Genomic DNA, 19,995 nt, shown 5'->3' with positions numbered 1-19,995 from the left:
TATTTTTGTGTCCACTCGATGGATAAGAGAACAATATCGAAAATGTATGAAATTTGATTTCTAAACACTTCAAGTGATATAGATCATATTCAATGATGCCGATTGTCAATTTTGAGACTCTATCATCGAAAATAAATGGATGGCAACGAAGTCCGTTTGCTATCGATAGTATTCTAGCTCAACTCTCTCTCTCTCTCTCTCTCTCTCTAATATATATATAATTTTAGTATCATATAAAATTTATTTGTGCTAATAGAAAGTAAAATCAGCTAATTAATTTTAAGCGGCTAGACTTTAAAATAATTTGATAAAAAATTAGCCGATTTGATTAAAACCAAACTCATTCATCGGTTCGATGATTGGACCACTGGTTCGAACATTCGAAAATAGTTTTTTAACTTATTTGATTCACAAGATTAAGTCGAATTGTTTTATGAATCAAGTAATAACCAATTATAAGGGATTCTAAATTATTGCGTAAATTTTAGAAAAGTCCCTTAAAAAATATTAATTTACGTGCACGCAACGGCGCGTGAGAAAAAGCAGCTGTGAATGGTGACCGAAAAAAAACGCAGCGTCATTGCCACGCGGCGTTTGACTTTATTAAACACAAATCTAACGAACGATGGTAAAAATGCATATCTACCCCTCAACTTCCGATCATTTTCTAAATGGACCCTTTAACTATTATCTTCTTTGCATACTCTACTTCTATTAACATCTTTCTGATTTTCATTTTTTTTAGTTATTTTTTTTAATTCATTTTTTTTCCCACGCATTAGAACTGCCATTTTGTTAATATTGTCCATGATTGGTAGCTAATGGACCTATTAATTTAATAAATTTTAAATATAATTTTTAAAACTAAATTGAAATAAAATTGAAAGGCTTTCAAAGATAAATTTGTGTAAAATACCAATCAAAATGCCTGCATTGTAAGATTATGTGTGCATTTGCTTGCGCGAGCACTACAACAAAAACGGTCTATAACGACACTTTTAAATGTAGGTACATGTCAAAAAAGTGCTGCTAGCTAAAATTATCGACACTTTTAAAAAGTATTGCTATATGTGAGGTCGCTAGATATATAGTGACAGTTAAAGAGTGTCGCTACAACCTAAAAGAGTGCTGCTAATTTACCAACACTTATTTAAGCATTTAGCAACCGTCGAAACTCTATCTCGTTGGCTGCGGTAACGGAGGAGGACGATAGGAAAAGCTCTTCGTCTAGAATTTCAGTGGATTGAGTGAATAGAGAAGAAAAAATGGTAATTGATTTTTCTTTTTTTTTCTTTTTTTTTTTGTAATCGGGTCAAATGGACTGGATGTGTGGGTTTAGTAGAGTAATCTTTTATTTTTAGTTGGATTGGACTTTATATTTCGGCATAAGTAGATATTTTTTTAAGTTTTAACATAAATGGGACACTTACTAAAAAGTGTCCCAAACATGTGTTTCTATAACCTAATCCTGTTGTAGTGGAGTATAATGTGAGGGATTATTTTATTTATTAGTTTAAGTTTTTTGATTGAATTTGAACTTTTTATTTTATCATAATATTAGAAGTTCAATCACATTGATCTCGCGAAATGGTTTGATCTGATACGTTTAATTCAGTTTTATTCAAACTCTCATCCCACTTTGTTCTTTTATTAAGTTTTAGTGTGACTATATTAGAATTATACTGTATGTTAATGATGTCTATGGTAAATCAATGTATTGTGTTAACAATAATAGCTTCAAATTAGATATGTATACATTAGAATTTTGTAAAATTAAGACCAAGTAAACACCATTTACCTATTCTATGCGATGTAAGCTTTTCAATACTGATTAAATATTCTCAAAAATAATTTCAAAAGTCAAGTCTAAAACATTACCTCTAGATCACACAATCACAATCCTCTATTCATTTCATTTGACTATCTAACAACTCTCATTGAGACTCTCTCATATGATCACCACTGATTAGAACATTTGGCAGATACTTTTTTCATCGGACTGCATGATTCAAAATTGAAAGGGGTATGTGCGTAATCTCTAAGTTCATCTTAAGAAATTTATATAATTCCAGCCATCTTATTAGTACCATGTTTGTTTATATTTTTAAAAAATAAAATTTTTGTGATATCAAAAGAATAGAAATATTATTTTTTAAAAATAATATAAAAATGTAACAATATCCGTTTTCTTTATTTTATTTTTTTGGGTTAATTTTATACAGGTCCCTACAAATATAGCGAATGATAAATATATCCCTATAAAATTTAATTTTTATATGTTGTTTCTGCAAAAATCCTGATGTTTTCAAATATATCCCTGCCGTTATAATCCGTTAGAAAAAATTAGTTCCCCATAGTTTAAATATTTAATTTTGGTTAATTTTTGACATTTTTATTTCTCTTGTATTATACTGTTATAGTTTTTAGAAGGACATATTTGTGATGATAAAATTAAAAATGTAAATAATTCTCTAATTGTAGCAAATCAAATAGAGATATTTAAAAATATTAAAATTTTTACAGGTACATAATATAAAATTTAAATTGTGTAGAAATATATTTGTCTTTTACTGTGTTTGTAGAAATATTTATGATTTTTTTTTTTTGGGTGTTTGCGCGTAAAGAGTCACTAACATATTCCGTTGACTTTTACCCAATTCCCCACTAACTGAGAGAAAAGCAAGTAAGACAACATGCCCACCACCTTCCTCCTTTCCCATTCCCCACCATTTCGCACCACCGCTACCATGCAAAGAAGCATCACCTCCTTCCATTAGACCCTCCTCGCCTTCTTCATCGTCATCATTAACATCGTCATGATGTATTCCCACCGGAGCTTACTCTCCCCCGACATTTACAACTACACCTGCGGCTCTTATTGCGAAACTTCTCTTCATCGTCCTCCTCCCCCTCTCTTCGACGACTCTAACCCTAACCCTAACCCTAGTCTCCCCGCGCCGCCGCCAACTCCCTCCCGCTCCCACGGCCTCTCCAACTCCCTCCTCCTCGCCGCCTCCCTGCTAGCCGCCGCCGTCCTCCTCGCGCTCACCTTCTTCGCCGTCATCCGCCGCCGCCGCCGCCGCCAACTCCTCTCCCCCTCCCCCCGCGCCGCCGGAACCCTAGGTCCAGCCGGGAGCGACGACGACGACGACGACGACGGCGGCGGCGGCGGCGGCGCGGAGCCGCTCCACCACGCGTGGTACGTCCGCACCGTGGGGCTCGACGACGCCACCATCGCCTCCATCCCCGTCGCCGCCCACCGCGGCGGCGGCGGCGATTGCTCGGTGTGCCTCGGCGAGTTCCGCGACGGCGAGCTCGTGCGCCTCCTCCCCAAGTGCGCCCACCCCTTCCACCTATCCTGCATCGACACGTGGCTCCGCGCCCACGTCAGCTGCCCCCTCTGCCGCTCCCTCGTCGTCGACCCCTCCACCGCCGCCGATCCCCCCATCGGCTCAATCCCCACCCCGATCGCCGCCGCCGCCGCCGCCGCCGCCGAATCAGATCCTACCCAATCCGATCCCGACGACGAAGAAGCTTCACAAGAAGAAGTAGTAGTAGAAGAGATTGAGAACAGAGCTACAATTGTCGACCCCGAATCGGATTGCCCCAATTCGCCGCTCCCGGGATCGGAGCCTGTGCCACAGGCTCCGATCGATCCGGTGATCGGGCGATCGGTGTCGATGGATTCGCCGCACGTCGCCGTGTCAGTGGCACCGGAGCCGGAGGAGAGTGAGCTCAATCCACAGGAGGACCAAATTGTAATTAAGGAGAAGGAAAAGGACCTCCAAGCAAATCTTTCTAAAGCCCCGGCAACATCTGATCATTTGGACATCGAACGATCTCTATCGAGTAGCGGGAGAGGGTTCTTCTTCTCGAGGCACGGGCGCGCAAGGAGCTCCATTTTGCCCTTGTGAATGCGGAGAGGAGTGGGGTAAAATTTCTCTCCCTTTATGCGGATTTTTGTTCCGTACACTATCAAAAGATCGATCTGATAGGAAACGAATGTATCAGAAATAGACTTAACAATATTGAGAGCGGCCTTGAAAGTGCAAGAGCCGCTCATATACAATCGGAGGATTAAAATCGGTATAAATTGGCGAAATTTACAATGGCCAAGTGAATAACTGTATCAATCCTCAATTCGATAAAGCAATTTCTGCTTTTCCTTGCAAGAATATGTAATTTCAAATAAAATCAGCATATGGTTTTTAATATGATTTTGGAGATTTTTGTTTGAGTAATGATTCTGATTGACATCTCACAATTATTGCAGGTAATTGTATGTTCTTATTGTAATGATCTAATTTGTAGGCTATAACTTGTTCATTTTTTTAGCAACATATATTAATATTACCGTAAACTTCAGTGTTCAATGTGGCAGGTGAGTTGATGGATTAGATTCAATCTTATATTATGTTCGTAGTAAATTGATCATTTAGTTTCTGATGCAGTTTCACTATATGTCTATATGTGTTCAGGGACTTTTATTTTCTTTTTCTTTTTCTTTTGCGGTGAACAGTTGTTATCTTAGGCTGAACATCAGATATTCTGGTTATTTTGTTTCAAACTTTATCAGTTAAGGAGCTAACTCCTAGTTAAACTAAGGAAGGAGAACTCACTATTATACTCGTTACGTCCGTTTTCACAATTTAAACCCTTGACATGTAAGTCGCAACGAATCGACTTTACTGTTGCATTAAGAATATTGCTGTTGGAAAGCTAAGAAGATAATCATATTCGTCGCAAGTTGGGGCGTAATTTATTGAGGATGATATACGCAAGAAAACTACATGATATAGTTGGCATGTCCTTTTCTTACACCAAGAGGTGGTTTGTTCATGCCAGAGGAAGTCTAGAAAATGATTGAAAGAGGCAGCGAGAAACGATAATCGGTTTTGGAGACCGACATTGCGAAAATTAGAGTTAAAACTTGCGCAGAAGGTTGCTTTCAGCTTAACACTGTATGATTTGGATGTTGTAGCTTCTCTTTCCAATCTGTATGTAGCTTAATGTGTTGCAGCAGCTTTTTAGTTTCACTGCACAGAGACAAAGCCTTGTCACTCAATTTGTTGATGCTTAATTTCTTCTGATGCATAACTCTGTAACTTGTTCTGTATTTTGCTTAAACTATCACTGCTATATTAAATTGAAATGATGCAATTGCAACAAAGCTAGTTTAGCTGATTGATGCATTTCTGTGTTTCTTTTTGTTGATTTAAAAATCCTGATTTCTATTTTATGTCTGACATTCTTGGTGGAGTGATTAGAATGTTAATGACCTTAATCGCGGGCTTAATCGACTTAGATTTATCGGTTTTTCTCGATTGTTGCAGTTTGGTTCATGGGGGGTATCAAGTTTTACCAATCCAAACAGCTTAATCTTTATCATTTTTAATTTACAAGCATCTACCTACCAGCTCCAGCTTGAAAGTTTCAGCATTAGACCTAACATGCTATTTGTGTTCAAGTGTAAGCTATATAACTTGCAAGATCTCTCCCTCATAGTAGAAGGAAAGATGCATAAATCAATTTTGGACAGAATCAAAAGTAAGGATTTAAATGCTCATCGGTATGAGCTGTGTCTATCGTACTCTATCGTGCCGACGGTATACAAAGATGATACAACCCCGTACTAATTACATGACTCAAAACCTTCTTGTTTTGAAATTAGCAAAGAGTTAGCTCAATAATATAGTAAGCAATTAGAATATATTAGTGCTAAAAAAATAAATATTTTTTGCCAATATGTGTCTGTACACCGGTATATTTTATGACCAACATGCAACAGTATGGTGCATCACGTATCATAGCAGTAGATTTTCAACATGACACCGTGCCATGACATTTAAATCCTTTAACCAAAAGGGACATATCTATTAAAATCATAACCAAGACATATATGATAGAAATATATACATTTGCCTCATACACTATATGGGGATGGTTAAAAGAGGTATATTTTAGGGTTTTTTAGTGCAATAGTCTTCTTCTAAATTTTATTCTAAAAATAAACCTGTTAAATTTTTATTTATAAATATGGTACTATAAAAGTGATGAAACCATTTACCGCTTTCTTTCTTTTTTCCACTTCTTTTTATATTTTTAGCGGTGAATGGTTTACCGCTTTTATTCTTTTTCTATTCCTAAACAGGAGTTATGAATGCGGTGAATCATTCACCGCATTTGGAGGTCTATTTTTTATAATTATTTTTTAAAAAAATTATTTTTACAATGATAAAAATCGATAGGATTATTTATAAAAAAAATTCTATATTTTACATCCCATGTATTACAATTCCATGCATTACAATTCGTGCAAATAAAATTACAGGCAAATATTATGTACGTATAAGTGTTACAAAGAAATTTTTTTCGAAAATATATATTATTTTATGCACACTAAAAGGCGCCGCCAATGGAAAATGAGCCACAATCAGAGGTTTCTTTAATTACCGATTTACCCTCGAAGTTTTGAAATTTTAAACATATTGTGCTATGCCTTTTAAAAATTTTATACATACATATATCTCTTCTATTTACTGCTTTTGAGTTGTTATGCCCTTAAGAAATTTTTTTTTAACATTATTTGAGAGTTTTAAAAGACTAAATAATTAAATTAAATGGTTGCTATCAGTATTTGCAAAAGAAAAGTTTTTTTTTTTTTTTTTAAGATTAACTAGGGGAGATATATTTCCTAATTAGAGATTTAAAAGGATAAACTCATAATTTCACTCTTTTATTTTGGTTTATTTAATCCTATCCATCTCTATGATTCTTTATACATAAAATTTTTTTTGATAGAAAGATAGTAAATTATCCGCTTCATTCACTATTATGTTAAAAACAATAATGACCCCTGAATGAGTTCAAAAGATGATTGATGCTATTAAGCTCAAGAGAACACATTTGTTTTGGCTAATTCTCAGTAAGAAATTAAAAATCACTTTTTAAGTCGAGATTTGAGGCTTTTCATATACTTAAATTTGAGACTAGCGTTTCTAATTTCGATTTTAATATTAATACACATGCTTGAGAGTTTATATTTATATATGGTAAAAAAGCTTGCAACAATTTTCTCTTTTTTTTTTTTTTTTTAGAAAAAAAAGTAAAGTTTGAAGTGTCGATGAGAAGTGACACATACTCTTCATCAGATTCACACCTTTTCGCTTCGTTAAAGGTCCCCTTTTTTTTTGTGGTTTTTTTTCGCAACCTTTTTTGGTCTTTTGACAAACTAAAGAACCAATTAGCAACTAATAAAAAAGATGCTTTTTTTAATCCTTGTTCAATCCATTGTGGCCTTCAAATGAGCTTAAAATAATGGCTACAGCTATAAAAAAAATGAACTTGGTAAGAGACGTAGAGAGCTCTCCTTGGGATAACCCTGTGAGAAAGAAAGGTATAAGAAGATGAGGATTCCCTTCGTTGCTTTTTCTTGGCTCAATTTGGAGTGATGGGTTCTTCTCCTTTTCATCAAAGGAGGCTCCTTTGGTACTTGTTTTAGCGAAAATGGAGATGGGCCAACAATGTAGGAGATGGGCACTTGTTCTTGTAACTCTCTTTTGGGCTTTTTCCCTGTTGTGTTGCTCATCAGGTGAGACCAAAATCTCTCCTCCTCTTTTTTTTTTTAAACTCTTAAGGTAAATGTGGATTTTTTTTTGGTTTTGTTGTTTTTGGTTGGTAATTGGTGATGTGTGTTTGGTGGTGAGTTTTGCAGTGGATGGGTTCTCTAAAGTGAGGGGAGTGAACTTGGGTGGTTGGTTGGTGGTGGAGGGTTGGATCAAGCCTTCTCTGTTTGATGGAATTCCCAATGGAGACATGCTTGTAGGTTTTCTCTATTTCTACTCAATTTTGGAACTTGAATGTTTTGGGGTTCGCGAAAACAATCATTTGTTTATATTCAATACTCAAGTACTCTTACTTTAGTGCCATGTGAAACAACTGTTTGTCTCTGCCAGCTTAAGCTACTACAGAATATCATTTTAGTCATTTATATTGAAAATTTGTGGGATTTGGATGTAGGACGGAACGCAGATACAGTTGATGTCGGCAATGCTTCAGAAGTATGTGAGTGCGGAAAACGGGGGAGGCTCCAATGTGACTGTGGATAGGGACACTGCTTCTTCATGGGAGACCTTCAAGGTTTTTGGCTCTGAACAATGTGTTTACACATTATCGGCATATATTTATTTAGGCTTCTTGTGTGATGATATGTGAGTTAATTTGATTCTTCGGGAATTAGTTAGTGGTCCAAGTTTCCGCACTAATGCACCGATAATTACGTGCTGAATTGGTCTCGATTTATGCGTCACATAACCCGATGCACACTTATGCTTAGATATTGATGTTATTCAAAAGATAGTTAATTTGATGTTATTCAAAATACAAAATTGTGCTACAAGTGTTCAAGCTAATCAGCACATTTAGACAAAAATTAGCAATTTCACATTCGTTGTTTTATGCTAATTATCGAGTAAACTATTCCTTTACGACTATGTGAAGGCGATCCTAACTTTATTACTCTGTGGTTTTGCTCCCCGTAATACTATCTTAGCTATGGAGAGTATCTGAAAGTGAGTTTCAGTTCCGGTGCTTTAAAGGACAATTTCTAACGTCGAGTGACAGAGGTGGTTTTATCTCAGCAACAGTTGATTCGCCCGGAATTAACGAAACCTTTTCTATCGAAAGGAATAATACAAGAGTTCATATAAAGCTTTCGACCGGAAGCTATGTGCAGGTATATGTTACGGTCTCAATTTCAACCAATTAAATTGCAAATCATACTTTACAATTTTTGTTTTTTAGTTGCACTGATACGCCAGGAAAATATACAATTGATGAGATTTGAAAAACTTGTCCACTTTATCTAGGCAACATGGGGTAATCAACTTGCTTTCAATTATCAAGGGGAACCAGGGTGGGACGATAATGCGGCAACTTTCGAGATGACCATCGTGGCGAACAATTTGCATGGAGAGTACCAGCTCACAAATGGTTATGGACATGATCGAGCAAAGGAGGTATTAATGGTAAGCTTGATGACTTAAATGTGTTTTTGGATTAATCACTACTGTGTTCACGAAGTTTGACCTGAATTTCAATCTCGTCCTTAGTTTGAATTGTAACGACTGAGTTCCTAAATTTTACCGTGTGTAATAATTACGTCTTTCGTTCAATTTGATGTTTGAAAAAGTGCCTATACATTACATGTCTAACTTAGTATATTAAACGTTCTGCAGAAGCATTGGAACACCTTTGTTACTGCAAATGATTTCGATTTTCTATCGCAAAGTAGTATAAATACCGTGAGAATTCCAGTTGGATGGTGGATTGCACATGATCCGGATCCACCGGCTCCTTTTACTGGTGGATCCCTCGCGGCGCTGGATAGAGCATTTGTATGGGCACAGTAGGTCTAGTTTTTAAACTGTTCTTTTGATTTTTATTTATTGTTTTGTTCTTTTTTTTTTAGGTCTCTCTACTTCGCATGATGTTTCTAGGTTTTAGTAAATTATAAAAGCTTATTGGTTTTAAATTTTAGGGCTTATGATTTGAAGTGCATCATCGATCTCCATGCGGCTCCAGGTTCTCAAAATGGGATGGAACATAGCGCAAGTAGGGACGGTTCAATAGACTGGCCCTCGGATGATTATATCTCACAAACTTTGGATGTTATCGACTTTTTGTCTTCAAGGTATTGCTTTTCTTATCCTTATATGCCCCTGCAAAGCCATCGACCTACGCTCTGTAAAACCTAAAATTTACTCTCATTTTATTTCTTCTCCAATTTATAGGTATGCAAACTATCCTTCTCTTTTAGGGATCGAGCTATTAAACGAACCATCCGCTGCCGCAGTTCCTCTTGATGTTTTAGTTTCTTATTACGCAAGAGGCTACCAGATTGTTCGGAACTATTCGCCGACGGTTTACGTCATATTCTGCCAGAGGATAGGAAATGCAGACCCAATGGAACTCTATCAAGCAAATATCGGTGTTTCAAATACTGTTGTAGATTTACATTATTACAACCTGTTCGACCCATATTTTGACGACTTGAACGCAACAGAAAATATTCAATTCATATACAAGAGCAGAATGCCGCAGGTGCAGGCATTGAATAGCGCAAACGGACCGCTTGTGTTTGTTGGTATGGTTCGCAACATCGACTTATATGATTACCTATTTAGGTATATATTCCTGCAACATCAGAACTTCCATATACGCCCTTCAAAAGCTTAAATTTCATACACATGAAAAGCTCAAATTTAGATGACTCTCCGAATTGAGATTAGGGTCTTTTCGTATAAAAAACTGCACTTTCGAAGGGTACATATGCAAAACTCAGATGTATGACTTGTTAATATATACAAATAGATGATTTTGCTGGGATATTATCTGAGAGCCCCTTCTCTTGTTTATGACTTGTTAATGTTCCTTTTGTTTTGTTGTACGAAGTTATTATCGCTGCGGCTTTTGAATGTTCGATACGAAAACATCTATATTCTGTTTCTGTATTTTTTCAGGAGACATTTAAATTAACTTTTGAGCTAGTTTCTACTATTCATAACTAACTGATTTTTTTTTCGACTGTGCTTGTGCTTCATGTACTGCAAATGTTGTAACATTCAGGTGAGTGGACGAACGAATGGAATGTAACGAATGCTTCGCGGTTCCAATACCAGATGTTCGGAAGTGTTCAGCTAGATGTCTATGGCGAGGCCTCCTTCGGTTGGTCCTATTGGACGCTGAAGAATGACGAACGGCACTGGGATTTTGAGTGGAATATCAAGAAAAAGTACCTTCTACTTGGTAGGTACATGCACTTCATTGTTTCTTTCCTTCTTTAAAAGTCTCCATCTTTTATTCTTTTGATCTGGTTTTCAGAATATGATAGTTTGCGTGAATCCGTTTATACACGTCGATTTAGAAACATGCTTCACATCGTAATGGCATCGAAAAATTCTACTTGAAATCTACCTTGATTTCATCCCTTTTCCACTATCTACCTTGATCCATTTATTTGATTGAGCTTCTCAAATACATGTATGTTGCAAAACTCTATTATTATAGTAGTAAAAATCTTATGAATTGGCCTTTGACTTTTATCATAGTAGTTAATGTTTTTCATTTAAATGTTTGGCATTCAAAGAGTTCCTTAGTATAAAAACTATTTTGCAGGTAATTCTTCGACCAAAAGCACGAATTTTTTCTTGCTTGCATTGGCATGTGGGTTATACCTTGCGACAATTGTCGGTATGACATAATCTCTATTCCAGAATCAGTGCAGAAGAAATACTAGATTCTTTTTCTTTATATTTTGCATTTTAGGATATTCATCCATGATGTATTTGATTTTTTTTTTCCTCTTCTTTTTTACACATCAATATATGTTCATCATAATCATTCCAATATTCCTAAACATTGTGTAGAATGCTACAAACATTCAACATCATCTTTCCACATTGAGAAATGAAATCTCATTCATTATACATTTGACACAGAAAAAGTCGAGTTTTTTATAGCCATTTCTGGTTAATCATAATGTATGCCTTCTTTACAACCTGCCCGAGCGTAAAATACCCAAGAAAAAGCAGCACCAAAAAGCAGAAATACGATAGCGGAAGTCCAATTAGCCCCATAACTTCCCCAATTGGTGTAAACAAGATAATGATCCCAACTGCCGATATCGCGATTGTTGATAACATAACAGGCCATGACGCCGTATCCTGAATAAATGGAATCTTTTGAGTTCTGATCATATGAATTATAAGTGCTTGCATAAGAAGCCCTTCGACGAACCAAGCAGAATGAAAGAACTGAGAAGCCGAAGCCTTATTGGCCCCGTAATAAAACCAAAGTAACAAGAAGGTCGCAATATCGAATAATGAGCAAACCGGCCCGTTCCATAGCATGAAAATCGGTAGTTCTTTTGAAGACCATCTTTGTGGATTCTTTGCATATCCTTCTTCCATTTTATCCCATGGAATTGCAATCTGCCCCAAGTTATACAAAAAATTTTGGGTAAGAAGCTGCTTCGGAGTGAGTGGTTCAAACTGTAGAAAGATCGTCACGATGAGGAGAGAGAAAGCACCACTGATATTTGCAACTAAGGACAATTTTATGTACTTCATAGTGTTTCCATAAGTTAGCCTACCATTCTCAACACCCAAGACGAGGACATTTAGATCTTTTTCAAGTAGAATTATGTCTGCGAGGTTCTTAGCCACGCTTGCTCCTGAGTCAACGGAGATTGCCACATCGGCAGCATCCAGTGCTAGCGAGTCATTGATCCCATCGCCCAAATACCCGACAACATGGTTGCCAACTTTCTGTAGAGATTGAACGACTCGAAGCTTTTGAATTGGAGTGAGGCGGGCCAGAACTGTAACTCTTTTTATGGTCTCGTGGAATTTGTTTTCATCAAGAAGATCGAGATCTGGACCGGTTGTTACATGGGTTGTGCTGATGCCGACCTCTCGACAGACCTTTATTGCTAGAATGAGGGAGTCGCCGGTTAAGACCTTTGCCTTCACGCCCCTCTCTGCAAGCTGCCACAATGCCTGTTCTGCTGAATCCTTTGGTGGGTCCAAGAAGGAGATGATACCTAGGAAAATCATGCCTGATTCCACTGTTCTGTAGTCGATGGCCATAGTGTGAGCTCTCTGTTGTAACAAAGCAAAGAGAGAAAAATAACTTAATAATGTGCATTCTCTTAAAATGATTGGGATTCTAATTTTCCTTGAAGTTAACCTCAATTTTATGCAATCCATTTGTCCAAAGCATCAAATGCATGAATACAAGAGCAAAAACAGTTCCAAAAGAAACACCAAACTCTTTTTACCTTTAGGTAACTAGAGAAAGTATGTACAGATGATTGCTGCTTTGTGCCGACCAGCACGAGGAACATGGCAATCCTTGGGTGTAAAACTCGTAAACAAAAAGTTCATGAAAATCAGTAATTTAAATAGAAGGAGACATCATAAAGTACCTTTGATATCCTTCTCATTGCTACGCCAAGGACTCGTAATCCATCATTACTCAGTTCCTCATTCATTCGAAGGATTCGCTGCCTATCTTCCGAAGTTAGTGCTACATTTGCATCACTCTCAACATGTTTAATTGAGGTACATAAGTTCAAAGTTTCTTCTAATGCTCCCTTTGTTATCACATATCTGATAATATCAGCACTGTGAGAATTTTCATCATCTTTTATGCTTAAACTTGTTTCGACAATAACAGACATTCTTCTTCTTGTAAAATTGAAAGGAATTTCATCTATTTTTCTCCAACTAGATGCCTGGAATCGGTATCCATTTATATATGCGTATGCCAAAATTGCATCATCAATGGGTCCTTTTAGTTCAGTTTTGAAGTATGAATTCAAAAATGCAAACCTTAGAATAATTTCATTTGAAAATCCCCAAGCATCCAAGTGATGAACCATTATGACACGATCCATGGTGAGAGTTCCCGTCTTATCGATGCACAAGATATCCCTATGTCATATACAAAGAAATTAATCGACAATATTTTCACTAATGAAGTTGCATTTTATGGAGATTTTGAGAAGTTGAAAACATGTTAGACACCAGAAACTTGTATAGAATTTACATCTAAGATGATGGTAGAGCTTCTGGACATATTTTATCCTCCATCTCGAAGTTGAGTTTGAAGAATTATTATGCTGATTTTCCTGTCTATTTCAAGATTTTTTCAAGGTTCATTAGATTTTAGACATTCAATACAGTTGCAAATTTGTCTTTTTGTATTGAATAACTAGGAATTTTCATATTTAAATTTAAAACTACAATTGCATATGGATTTTTTTATATCCAATATTTATAGTTTTTGAGTAGACTCACATTGATCCCATTTTTTGTATGGCCGATGCGCTCTTAACAATGCATCTGCCTTTCGCCATAACAATTGCTCCCCTTGCAAGATTGGTGTTCACAATGAGAGGAAACATCTGTGGAGTCAACGCGACTGCAACGGAGATGCCGAATACGATACTCTTGCTCAAGTTGTGAGATTTCCAGTAATCAGACAAGATTATTATGGGGACTGCCACAACCATAATGCAAATGAGTGTGTAAGATATACACCGGACTCCTTTCTCAAAAGCATCAGGTTGTTTCTCTTTTCCTAATGTTGAAAATATGGTGCTCATGTAAGTATTTGAGCCTGTTGATATGACTAATCCTGTTCCACACCCCGATATCACGCTTGTCCCCTGGAATTTAATGGTCTCGTTAGATCGTGAAGTGTTAAATGTATGTATAGTTTATGTACATTCTCAATACTGCAACTTAATTCTTGAACGTTTTGCTGAACTACTCTGCAATGGCATCTTTGGCCCCAGGTTGTTATCCAAACCCTCTTGTGCACCTTATGTCATGTGCTATCATGCAACCCTTTTTGGTAAACTGACCATTATAACCCCATTTCAACAAATTGAACCAGAAACCCTTTTGCTAGAAAAAGGTAATGGACACAGGAGACCTCGGACGGCAGTTAACGAGGGGCAAGGATGCAATATCACAGAATTTCAGAAGTTCAAAGACAATTGCTTAAGTGAAAAGTTTAAGAACTGAGATTTATGTTGTGAAATTACACAGACTGTGGCTGTGCAGGCCTTCTACCTGTACTATCAGTTAACGTGTTATCTTGTCTCAAGATGCTTACCATAAAGCATATGTTCTTCAGATCTAGCAAAGAAGTATTTGACTCTTCTGTAATATCTGCTACTTTTTCCGTCATGCCTGATTCGCCTGTCAGTGAGGATTGACTGTTCAAGAAGTAGAAAAATGTCATGTTTCCCAAACTAGTAAATATGCCGAGGAGCATTTACTGTGATTGTGTTACCTTACGACCAGCTCCTTCGATGTTATTAGCCTTACATCACCAGGAAAGAGATCCCCGGGACCAAAAGGAATAATGTCACCAGGTACTATATTTCTCTGATCAATTTGAACTACAAGTTCCGTTTGATAAATTTTTCCAGCACATCTCTGCACTCTAACTGAAGATCTTACCAGTTTGGACAGTTGCTTGGCTGCTTTTGAACTATTATATTCCTGAGAGATACAAGTAGCATTGTTCGCATGAGTTTTCACGTGGGGATTTAACATACATATCCTTGTGAAATGATCTATTGCTCATCCAATACAAGAAGTTGGTTTTGTATCATAGGAAGTTTCTTAGAGAGGGGCCATTTGTAGGTACAAAGAGGGGTATAAGAAATTAAGTTTTTGAATGGCTTGTGTGAATGTTCAGGAAGATAGACAGTTTTGCAGAGGTATATGTTCTCTAAAATGATGAATTTGACAAATATTCATAGGTGTGCTGCGTGAAATTACCTGGTGGAATCTAATGCTTACACTTATCAGAACAAGTATGAGCATGATGCATCCATTGGCATTATCATCTGCCACGTACGATAGGGTGGCCATAACAATAAGGATAATATTAAAAGGATGTAAAAAAGCCTTCCAGAGAAGCTGCCACCAACTAGGAAAAGTATCATGAACAGGTATATTTTGTCCCTCTTCTTTCAATCTCCTTTCTGCTTCCTTAAAACTCAACCCTGCAAAAGAGCAAAGTAAGCTACATACGGTTAATTAATTATGGCTTCCATTATTTCTTTGAAATTCTTTTTGCTGTGAGATTTTTCTTTTTTTAACTTTAGAAGCTGTAAATCTCTATTGCTTGTAATTGCAGGATTATTTTTTTGCCAGCTTAAACCTACATAACAGCATTATCATATTTTACAGAATGAAAACTGGTGTATGAAGTATCACAAAAATGTCAAAAGGCTTAAGCATTTGTAAGAATCTTCTCCCGTTTCTAGTATTATCATATCAGGATAATTAACAGAAATCTAAATGCATATTATTACTATGAGGTCTTTAACCTTCTTTCAGTTGGTTTTGCATATTTCAACTATCAATGTCCTCAGTAGCTTAGTTCACTTCAAAGGAAGAACATAAAATGTTGTTTTAGCTCACTTTTACTCTATATTATTACCTTAACGAACAGGCATTCCATTTGAATGTATTTTTATCCTCCAAAACAGATGAATGCACTCTTAGATGTCTTTTGCAGGTTCTCATTCTTTTACTGATTACTCTTGTTTCTCTTTGATTCATATGCTAATATGCCATGCATTAGGCGCTAACAAATTAGAAAATTTATCATTTACAATAACTAATTCTATATGTGCCTTTCATAGCTATGCTTTTTACAAGAAAATACCTCTCTTAGTGGACCTAACAAACTCAAAGATCAAGTTCTTTTCAGCTTTGGCCAGGGCATATAGCCATGTATAGACTCTCTCCTCTGCGTCAGACCGTGGTCCTCCACTGCTTTTCTCTGCAAAAGTTAACGTAACAACTTAAACATCTCACCACACCGCCAAAGAAGATAAAGAAGGAATGGAAAAGTGAGGAAGGTGATTAATCACTTCCACCAAAGCGCTTTCCGCTGCAGCATGAGAAAGCTCTGAGGATGCTTAGTTTGTTTGTTGATTGATGAGGGTGGTGCTTGCTCATTAGGCTCTCACTGAGGGGGTTTGTTGCTGCATCCATGATGAATAAGTGGGCTGTGTGGTGGTAAAAGAGGACACAGTTAATAAAGGATATATGCACATCAGAACACAGGCTTTGGATGATAAGAAATGGAAGAGAGTGAAGGTAGGTATTCTCTTTTACAACTACCTGCAGTGTTAGAATGTTTGGTGGAGTTTGAGAGTTGAAGATGGCACGTATTTCAACATCACATTATGTGCAGTTGAGAGAACCTTTTCCCTGTAATGATCTAACACATGCAGTTACTCTTGTTAAAATATTTGTTTGGTAGTAATAAATATTTACTATTTTTCTTCCTTAAGAATGATTTGAAAAGTTTTGCAGGTAGGTGCTTTCTGACTTGCTAGCTTGGTTGCTTATTCACAATGGGTAAAAATAAGCAAAAAGATGAGATTGTTGGTATCTTAATAGCAAAACATATACAACATAGAGATGTGAATATAGTGATGTGAAAGAGCAAGGCAAAGGAAAACAAGTGATCACAAAAGAGGTTAAAGAAACTGGAAATGGATTAATTAACAAATTATTTATCTGAGGAGACGGTTTAAGATGAGACCAAGTAAGAAAGAGTATCAACAAACTAAATTCAACACATCCTTTTCGAGAAGTAATTTAGCCTACTCCACTCAATAACAGATCACTCATTCCTTTAACTAACTTTCAATTAAACAAAAGACTCTGCTGATGGATCCTCACAAAGTGAGAGGAGCTTGACCTTGACCAATGATTTAACTAAACTTTCTCTCATTAAAAAGATTTCAAAAAAAAAAAAAAGGCATTTAGTTTCCAAAACAAAAGCAATTAAAAAGCAAAACCATGCTAAGAACCTCTACATAATTAAATCAGTATAGAAGCTAACACCAGTAATTACTGTAATGTCATTTCACAACAATAATTATTACTCATAACATTACAAAATCAAGGGAGAACCTTCTCAATTTACCTATATCATTTTCTCAAAATGAGCTCTAAAATTTACTCCTCACAACGTCACTCAGAGTGGTCTGCTTGTGAGTTCGCAGCTCTTTTGTAGCATTAGCTCTCGAAATTTATCAGCCACATCAATCAAGTCGGCCTTCACAAAAGCATCGAAAAGCCTATTACACGCGGAGATGTCAAACTCCAGAGACTTAGACTGTCTCCACTGATCGATAACTTCTCCAGCATCCTTCAATTGCCCGAGCATGAGATAGGAAGACAACACACAAATATAGTTTCTGCTGCTCATCTTTTGCGAGGTCATATGCATAGACTTCCATATTTCTCTTATCCTCTCGCTGTTCCCTAGACCCGCATAAAGTATCATGAGAAAATCGTAAGTTATACACTCGCTCTGGCTAATCTTTGTATCAACCCCACCAACGAGAGAGTTATCAGAGCTTACAAGATGGCCTGCAGTAACATAAATATCAGCCAATTTCATGTATGTTATCCATCCTTTCTCAGAGTTTGAGTCATGCGCCATCTCATTAAGAACTCTTCGCAGACCATCAATATCCATTGTTGCAGCACAAGCACTTATCCAGAGATTATATGTGAATAAGTCCGGCGCGAGTTTCTCTCTCTTGAGCTCTTCAACGACTTCCAATACCTTATCCAGTTGCCCAACTGAGGTATACAAAGTCATCATTTCATTATAGGCAAGCAGGTTAGGAGAAATGTTTGCTAGCTTCATTCTCTCAAGGAGGCCCTCAGCCTTTTCTGTTAGCTTCGCCCTAGCAAATGAATGGAGGAGTGTGGTATAGGCTTCATGGGATTTCGCACTCGCTGGGAGCCCCTCGAAGAAGTCTTCAGCGGCATTAGCACCAAAAACTTTTGTAATCAAGTCTATGCGCAGCCCATAATCACTTTCAGATAGCTCCAGTTCGTGGTGAGTCTTCATCCATTCTGATATCTGCAAACATGTGTTATTAGTATCAAGAATAAATGCAACAGAAGCAAATTAAGGGGTTTGAGGCTTTGAGCATACTAAAAATAGCCTTCAAAATACACGTATTTGTGCGAATAAACCTCAAGCGAAGAGACATCCACACAAATATGAGCTATTTCTAGGCATAGAGGTTCACATAATAACTTTGGAGCAGTAGATATGCAACTGTAGGCTCTTTACAGGGGTACAGATGCAAATTGTCTCTTTTAAGGGGTATACATATATAAATATTAAATATGTGTATGAATTCTTTTGTTCTGAGAAGGCGTAGATTTAAGTACCAATTAACTGCACAAAATAAAACCATTTTAAATTTTCAAGGGGTTTTAGTTTAGCATGAGTTGCTATTCCTCGTCCACTGCATTTTTGGGGAAAATTGCCCACAAATCTCCACAAAGTGGTGAACTTATCCCAAAAATACTTTAATTATCAAATACATATCTCCAAATTGTCAAAATTTGCGAATTTATCCCCCTCTTAATCAGTTGACCTGTTCAAGTTACCTTTTTGACAATTATACATAGAAATGAATATCTTTTTGGATATTTTTAACATCAATTTTCCGTTTCTAATGTTCCTATTCTATTTATCATGTCAATCTACATGAACCATAGATACTACAAAAAAAAAACAGAGAGACTTAAAAAACCCAACTTTGTATGGATTCGCTCGATAACTGGAACTTTGCATGGGTGAATCCCCAATTTCCAAAATTTTATAACAAAATGGAAAAGAAGTGAGGAGAAAGTTTCCGAACCTCAAGGGCGTGCTTATAACGGTGCGATCTCCTTAAATCCCTAGCGATTTGGCGGAGCTCCACGGCTGTGGCGCTCCGCCCCTCGCCGGCCCACCGCTCGAGCGCGGCGGTGGCGCTCCGCTTGGCGAAGCGGAGTCGGAAGATGCGGCTCCTGAGATCGTCGTTCTCCACCGCGGCGGCGGGGGTGTCGGCATCGTCGATGTCGAGGCCTCCGCTCGGAGAGGGGGACGAGGAGAGGAGCCTAGGGTTTCGGAGGTGGGAGGGGAGAGGAAGGGGTCGTAGGAGGATCGTCGAGCTAGGGTTTCTGTGGCGCGCTCCTCGGAGGAGCGCGGCGATGAGAGAACCCGTCGCCATTTCCGAGCAAAGCAGCGGAGAATTATGCGGTCGCCGCGGTTTATTTGAGGGTTCGGCGAGCGTGCCGAACCGGCCGGTTTGGTCTAATAAACCGTGCGGAGATTAAATTTTGGGTTTAAGTGTACATGTACGTACGAGTGTATACATACATATTGTTTTGCAATATTTGCAACCTCGTCCTTGGACTCTCTACTTAAAACATCTAGTCCCTGAGATTTACAATAAAAAAAAAATACTATACCTTTCAAATCGTTTGCATATGTAAAATTTTAAAATTTTTATTGGCTAAAATAGTATAGGACCCACACTATTCAACCTTTTCCACATAAATAATCACATGAGTGTTATAACTCTACGCAAATATAATTATA

At 37.3% G+C, this 19,995-nt stretch overlaps 4 protein-coding genes across 18 annotated transcripts; 2 read left to right on the top strand and 2 right to left on the bottom strand.

Moving 5' to 3' along the window:
- On the top strand, positions 2,581 to 4,241 carry LOC109725364 (RING-H2 finger protein ATL5-like). The gene has a single exon (XM_020254522.1). The coding sequence runs from the start codon at positions 2,817 to 2,819 to the stop codon at positions 3,912 to 3,914; it is 1,098 nt and encodes a 365-aa protein (XP_020110111.1). The 5' UTR covers positions 2,581 to 2,816; the 3' UTR covers positions 3,915 to 4,241.
- On the top strand, positions 7,124 to 16,884 carry LOC109725837 (probable glucan 1,3-beta-glucosidase A). Of its 12 annotated transcripts, none has more exons than XM_020255223.1 (13): positions 7,128 to 7,591; positions 7,715 to 7,821; positions 8,020 to 8,139; positions 8,552 to 8,734; positions 8,868 to 9,026; positions 9,237 to 9,406; positions 9,539 to 9,691; positions 9,792 to 10,144; positions 10,627 to 10,806; positions 11,176 to 11,250; positions 13,940 to 14,127; positions 14,360 to 15,529; positions 16,297 to 16,884. In XM_020255223.1, the coding sequence occupies exons 1-11, from the start codon at positions 7,507 to 7,509 to the stop codon at positions 13,954 to 13,956; spliced, it is 1,602 nt and encodes a 533-aa protein (XP_020110812.1). In that variant the 5' UTR covers positions 7,128 to 7,506; the 3' UTR covers positions 13,957 to 14,127; positions 14,360 to 15,529; positions 16,297 to 16,884. The 12 variants fall into 12 exon arrangements, with proteins under 12 accessions (XP_020110817.1, XP_020110812.1, XP_020110810.1 ...); XM_020255221.1 differs by having other exon boundaries at positions 13,940 to 14,270; XM_020255224.1 differs by having other exon boundaries at positions 13,940 to 14,944; positions 15,338 to 15,529.
- On the bottom strand, positions 11,460 to 17,543 carry LOC109725836 (magnesium-transporting ATPase, P-type 1-like). Of its 4 annotated transcripts, none has more exons than XM_020255212.1 (10): positions 16,713 to 16,802; positions 16,460 to 16,597; positions 16,252 to 16,368; positions 15,357 to 15,583; positions 14,863 to 15,074; positions 14,683 to 14,785; positions 13,860 to 14,230; positions 13,392 to 13,493; positions 12,986 to 13,169; positions 11,460 to 12,659 (listed from the first exon to the last, which is right to left on the bottom strand). In XM_020255212.1, exons 2-10 carry the CDS (start codon positions 16,581 to 16,583, stop codon positions 11,514 to 11,516), a joined length of 2,586 nt encoding a protein of 861 aa, XP_020110801.1. In that variant the 5' UTR covers positions 16,584 to 16,597; positions 16,713 to 16,802; the 3' UTR covers positions 11,460 to 11,513. The 4 variants fall into 4 exon arrangements, with proteins under 4 accessions (XP_020110801.1, XP_020110800.1, XP_020110799.1 ...); XM_020255213.1 differs by having other exon boundaries at positions 11,837 to 11,990; positions 12,152 to 12,659; positions 12,986 to 13,493; XM_020255211.1 differs by lacking the exon at positions 16,713 to 16,802 and adding an exon at positions 17,527 to 17,543 and having other exon boundaries at positions 12,986 to 13,493.
- LOC109725838 (pentatricopeptide repeat-containing protein At5g09450, mitochondrial-like) lies at positions 17,385 to 19,952 on the bottom strand. Its single transcript, XM_020255229.1, has 2 exons — positions 19,271 to 19,952; positions 17,385 to 18,477 (listed from the first exon to the last, which is right to left on the bottom strand). Exons 1-2 carry the CDS (start codon positions 19,622 to 19,624, stop codon positions 17,578 to 17,580), a joined length of 1,254 nt encoding a protein of 417 aa, XP_020110818.1. The 5' UTR covers positions 19,625 to 19,952; the 3' UTR covers positions 17,385 to 17,577.

Source organism: Ananas comosus, linkage group 20 (assembly GCF_001540865.1).
Source record: "Ananas comosus cultivar F153 linkage group 20, ASM154086v1, whole genome shotgun sequence".
Classification (NCBI taxonomy): domain Eukaryota; kingdom Viridiplantae; phylum Streptophyta; class Magnoliopsida; order Poales; family Bromeliaceae; genus Ananas; species Ananas comosus.
The sequence above is the reverse complement of the archived record's forward strand: the minus strand, read 5'-3'. Positions and strand labels throughout refer to the sequence as shown.

Excerpts from the sequence above, each read along its gene's own strand:
- LOC109725838 (XM_020255229.1), bottom strand. The coding sequence starts at position 19,624 with ATGGCGACGGGTTCTCTCATCGCCGCGCTCCTCCGAGGAGCGCGCCAC. Across the intron at positions 18,478-19,270 it reads GTTATAAGCACGCCCTTGAG|ATATCAGAATGGATGAAGAC; the intron begins GTTCGGAAACTT and ends ACATGTTTGCAG.
- LOC109725836 (XM_020255211.1), bottom strand. The coding sequence starts at position 16,583 with ATGGATGCAGCAACAAACCCCCTCAGTGAGAGCCTAATGAGCAAGCAC. Across the intron at positions 14,786-14,862 it reads TCGAAGGAGCTGGTCGTAAG|TCAATCCTCACTGACAGGCG; the intron begins GTAACACAATCA and ends CTTCTTGAACAG. Across the intron at positions 13,494-13,859 it reads ATACAAAAAATGGGATCAAT|GGATATCTTGTGCATCGATA; the intron begins GTGAGTCTACTC and ends TATATGACATAG.
- LOC109725364 (XM_020254522.1), top strand. The coding sequence starts at position 2,817 with ATGATGTATTCCCACCGGAGCTTACTCTCCCCCGACATTTACAACTAC.
- LOC109725837 (XM_020255223.1), top strand. The coding sequence starts at position 7,507 with ATGGAGATGGGCCAACAATGTAGGAGATGGGCACTTGTTCTTGTAACT. Across the intron at positions 7,592-7,714 it reads CCTGTTGTGTTGCTCATCAG|TGGATGGGTTCTCTAAAGTG; the intron begins GTGAGACCAAAA and ends TGAGTTTTGCAG. Across the intron at positions 7,822-8,019 it reads TTCCCAATGGAGACATGCTT|GACGGAACGCAGATACAGTT; the intron begins GTAGGTTTTCTC and ends ATTTGGATGTAG.